The sequence below is a fragment of the Olea europaea genome, unplaced genomic scaffold (assembly GCF_002742605.1).
Source record: "Olea europaea var. sylvestris unplaced genomic scaffold, O_europaea_v1 scaffold1133, whole genome shotgun sequence".
Taxonomy (NCBI): Eukaryota; Viridiplantae; Streptophyta; class Magnoliopsida; order Lamiales; family Oleaceae; genus Olea; species Olea europaea.
The window spans coordinates 25,790-30,356 of NW_019228713.1; the positions used below are offsets into that span (position 1 = coordinate 25,790).

Genomic DNA, 4,567 nt, shown 5'->3' on the forward strand with positions numbered 1-4,567 from the left:
GAAGCAAAAAATCGGCAGTTTCTAATAAATAATCGTCTACCAAAAGCTAGGGTTATCGGCGCACTCAATCCAAACCCTTTCGGGCAACTTATGCCCTAAATTCACCCCAATACACACCCTTACCTCATTAGGGTGTCTCATGTCGGAGGTGGCCTCATCGAGGTTTAGGGCTTAGGGTTTAGGATTTTTTTGGCCTGAATTTCCCTTTAATAAGTTCTAACAAAGCAACAGATTTCAGTTTTACTAATATTTGTAAAGTCATAGAGTGTTTAACTAAGCCAAAACACAATAATTATAGGATAATAATTATTAACTAGATTAGAAGAAGCCATTGTATGGTCTTAATTGAGGAGGTAGCTAAGAAGATGAGACCATGTCCATCAAATCCATGTCCATTGTGCTTCCAAAGGTTGTACCTTAATTAATTGTTGGCAGATTTGTTATTAAATTTACGCTTCCAACATTGTCTCCATCCCATTGATATGAAAAGTACAACTCATCAGGATAAATCTATGAAGCTTCAGTCTCCACGCTTTGAAAGTTAGAATTAAATTCCATGATTTAATCTGAATTTCAGAATGGAAAAATTTATTCCCCATCGGGTTTGGAGCAAAATGGAATAAGTCATTTTCCACATATTCTACAGCATGCTGTTGAGAATTAGTTGTCTGTAAAATCTCCAGGGAAGTGAAGAAAATGGTCGGATGATTATAATTTTCATCAATGTTGAAGCGATAAGTATTCTCAGATGTCCCTTCAGCTGGATTCATTGGTTGACAATGATCGACTGGGATTGAATCAATGGACTAATTGTTTTCAAATAGGGTTTTCATGAAATCCATTTCATTATTACATGATTCAAAACTGAAAAATGGTGTAGAGTCTTCATCACTTGAGAGTGGTGTGCCGACGTTGGAAGGATTTGCTACAGTGGTGGTGATGCTGGAATTTGAGTTAGTGGAGGTGGAACCATTACTGAAATACTTTTTTATGATATAATCTTCTAATAATGTTGACTGTCTTCTATCTCCTTTTACTTTCTTTATCTTTCTCCTTGAAATCTGCCTCCTTTTTGTGGCATTCCAGTGATTCTTTATTGAATTTTCAGCTCTTCCAGGAATGTACTTAGCTATCTTTGGCCATCGATTTCCAAGTCTTTCATGTGCTTGAATTAACTGTCTCTCTTCATCGTCAGTCAAAACGTCCTTCTTGATATGAGAACGCAGATGATTATTCCTTCGCTCACGACACTATTTTCCCACTCTACCAACCATTTCTTCATCTATTAAGTCCATTTCCTTAATCAAAATTAATGTACGAAGCTAATTAGTCTCCTGTCTTCTTCGCCTATCTAATGGCCCTTTATCTGATATCCAGAAGAAGAACTATTCTCTCTCTCTTCTCCTTCCGATCAGGATTGACCGATGCAGGTATCACATTTATTGAAAGATTTTCACCCGAAGTTTTTTTTTCCATGTTGAAGTCCTTCCATGAAGCTTGGCTTTTCAGTGGTGTAATTACTGGTTGTGCCATTTGAAGAAAATTTTTGAAACTGATTTCCTTCATTAGAAAGAAAGTGATTCAGGGTTTAGGGTTTAGGGTCCAAGGTTCAGGATCCAGGGTTTAGGTCAGGGCTTAGGGTTTAGGGCTTTGTGGTTACGATTTAGGGCCTGGGTTTAGGGTTTCTTGGACATGGGGTGCAGGACATGTCTAGGACGCGCCTTATTTTCAGGTATTTGTAGGCAATTTCTGGGACACGGTGTGCAGATCATGTCCGGGATGCGTCCTGGCCGCGGACGCAATCTGATTTTTAGGTATTTCTAGGCAGTTTATGGGTACGGTGTGCAAGCCATGTCCGAGAGGTGTCCTGGCCATGGACGCAACTGATTTTCAAGCATTTGTAGGTAGTTTCTGGGACATGGTGTGCAGGGCATGTTCGGGATGCGTCCTGGCTGCGGACGCAATCTGATTTTTAGGCATTTCTAGGTAGTTTATGGGCACGATGTGCAGGCCATGTCCGAGAGGCGTCTTGGCCACGAACGTAATATGACTTTTAGGCATTTCTAGGCAATTTTTGGGCACGGTGTGCAGGCAATGTTCGGGACGCGTCCTGACCACGTTAGGGACGCAACAGATTTTCAATCAAATGAATGAAGCACGGTGTGCAGGCCATGTTAGGATGCATGCATGTTGCCAGACATTCTGGCAGTTTTTGGGACACGGTGTGCAGGCCAAATTTGGGACAAGTCATGGCCACGGAAGGGACGTTGCCTAATTTTTAGGCATTTTTCGACAGTTTTTGGGCACCGTGTGCAGGCCATGTCTGGGACGCATCCTGGACGTGACAGGGATGTAACCTCATTTTCAGGCATTTCTAGGTCATGGTGTGTAGGCCATGTTCAGGACGCTTCCGAGCCACGGTAGGGACAGAGCCTGATTTTCAGGCATTTCAAAGCAGTTTTTTGGCACGGAGCCTAGACCATGTTCAGGACGTGTCCTGATCGTGGTAGGAATGTAACCTAATTTCCAGGCATTTCTAGGCAATTTTTGGGATATGATGTGTAGGCAATGTCCAAGATGCTGCAGGGACATAGCCTGATTTTCATAATATTCTAGGCATTTTCTGGGACGCCATGTGCATGTAACGCCTCGGCCCCTAGTGGACCGGAACGCTACTTACTTTACTTAGCTTAACCAGTGGTTTAGTAACAAGTGCATACGTTTTAGTGGAAGCTTACATCTTCGGATAATAATTTAAATAACAATACTTCAAATACTTTAAACAAAAACACTGAATCATTTTTCAACACAAACAAATATAATTTATTTGAAGAAAACATAACTTATTCTCGCATTCTGTGCTATTCAAAACTTTAAAGAAATAACATTGGAAAACATTTCATAAAAATAAATCCAAATCACTTATTCACCGGATTTCCATGGGCTCGTTGCATCACTCTCCATCTTCTCCTCCATTCATGCCCGAGGTAGAATTCCTTCAATCTGTAGAGATGGGATTAAACCCGTGAGTTGAAAAAACTCAATAGGTGTCATAGGTGCATTCGTGATCAAGCTATACATTTCAAAACATTAACTTTATAACTTTTCATACGTGCCGTACTCGGAGGCACTATTTGACATGAAGGGATATGCCATAGCCGAGGGCACCATTTGACATATGAACATTTTTTCAACATAGAGGGGTATGCCGTACTGGAGTACCATTTGACATACAACCATTAACATAGAGGGATATGCCGTACCGGAGTACCATTTGACATACAAACATTGACATGAATCGAAACTTATAACTTAACACGATTAAACACATTACACCTCTACCTACCCTGATTGATGCTTTTGAAACATTGAAAACTTGGATTGAAAACTTCGATGAAACTTGGACGTTGAAAGAAATGCACTCCTTGGATGTTTGAAAACCGTTGAGAATTGATGCTTGAAAACACTTCTTAAACTTCTAGGAAAAATAGTTTTCTCCCTCTCTTTTTCTCTGTTAGAAACTCTTTCTTTAGTATGTAAAAGCTCTTGCTTTTGGTGTGAGAAAAAAATGTGTGAAATGAGGTCTCTATTTATAGGTAAATATCCCATAACTTAAAGCAAATGAAGGGTCAAATTTCATTTAAGAGAGAAAACATGGGTGCCCTTTAAGTTTGAGGTTAAATGCTTCAATTTAGTGGGGTTTTTATTACCAAAAACATGGGTGGTCCTTTCAGAAAATAATTGATGAAAATAAATATTTAAATTCAAGAGAAAAACGAGAATTTTCATTTCAGGCAATTCCAGTCGACCGGTTGTAGTCCGGTTGATACTGCACATCTTTTAGTGTTTCTATCATAACTTTTTCTCCCCATATCTGATTGAGGTAATTCAAAGTGCATTGGAAAGATAACTCAAAGAGTTACAACTTTTATTTAGATATCATTTTCCAAATCGAATGTTTCCTATGTCGAATATGTGTCTCAAATGAGACTTAAAATCTATAGTATACTTTAGTCATCCAATATTCATGTCTTAGTGCCACTAAGGTGTCTAGAATTATTTGGGGTTCTACATTCCCCACACCTTAATTAAAATTTCGTTCTCGAAATTTACCTTCTGATTGGGCGAATAGTGTTGGATACTTGTCTTTGGCTTCTTCTTCTTTTTCCCAAGTGGCTTCTTCTACGTCGTGATGATTCCACTGTATCTTAACCAGCTGAATCTCTTTATTCCTTAGTTTATGCACTTTTCGATCCAATATCTTGATCGGTAGTTCCTCGTACCACAAATCCTTCTATACCTCTAAGGTTTGATAACTCACTACATGATTAGGATCATGTACATACTTCTTTATCATCGATATATGGAACACATTGTGCACTGCTGATAATTTAGGTGGCAAAGCTAGTCGGTAGGCCACATTTCTGACTCTATCAAGGATCTCGAAAGGTCCGATATACTGGGGTCATAGCTTGCCTTTCTTTCCAAATCTAAGTACACCTTTCATCGGTGCTACTTTCAGAAACACTTTATCCTCAACTTGAAATTCTAAATCGCCCCTCCTCTC

At 39.4% G+C, this 4,567-nt stretch overlaps 1 protein-coding gene across 1 annotated transcript; it reads right to left on the reverse strand.

The window, feature by feature from the left end:
- Window positions 1-449: 449 nt before the first annotated feature.
- LOC111373438 (transcription factor MYB64-like) lies at window positions 450-1,295 on the reverse strand. Its single transcript, XM_022995972.1, has 3 exons — window positions 1,272-1,295; window positions 854-1,205; window positions 450-787 (listed from the first exon to the last, which is right to left on the reverse strand). The coding sequence occupies exons 1-3, from the start codon at window positions 1,293-1,295 to the stop codon at window positions 450-452; spliced, it is 714 nt and encodes a 237-aa protein (XP_022851740.1).
- Between the last annotated feature and the right edge of the window lie 3,272 nt (window positions 1,296-4,567).

Coding starts and splice junctions, on each gene's coding strand:
- LOC111373438 (XM_022995972.1), bottom strand. CDS start 1,295: ATGGACTTAATAGATGAAGAAATG. Junction 1,206..1,271: donor ACTTAATAGATGAAGAAATG/GTTGGTAGAGTG, acceptor CATATCAAGAAG/GACGTTTTGACTGACGATGA. Junction 788..853: donor ATTTTTCAGTTTTGAATCAT/GTAATAATGAAA, acceptor ATTCAATCCCAG/TCGATCATTGTCAACCAATG.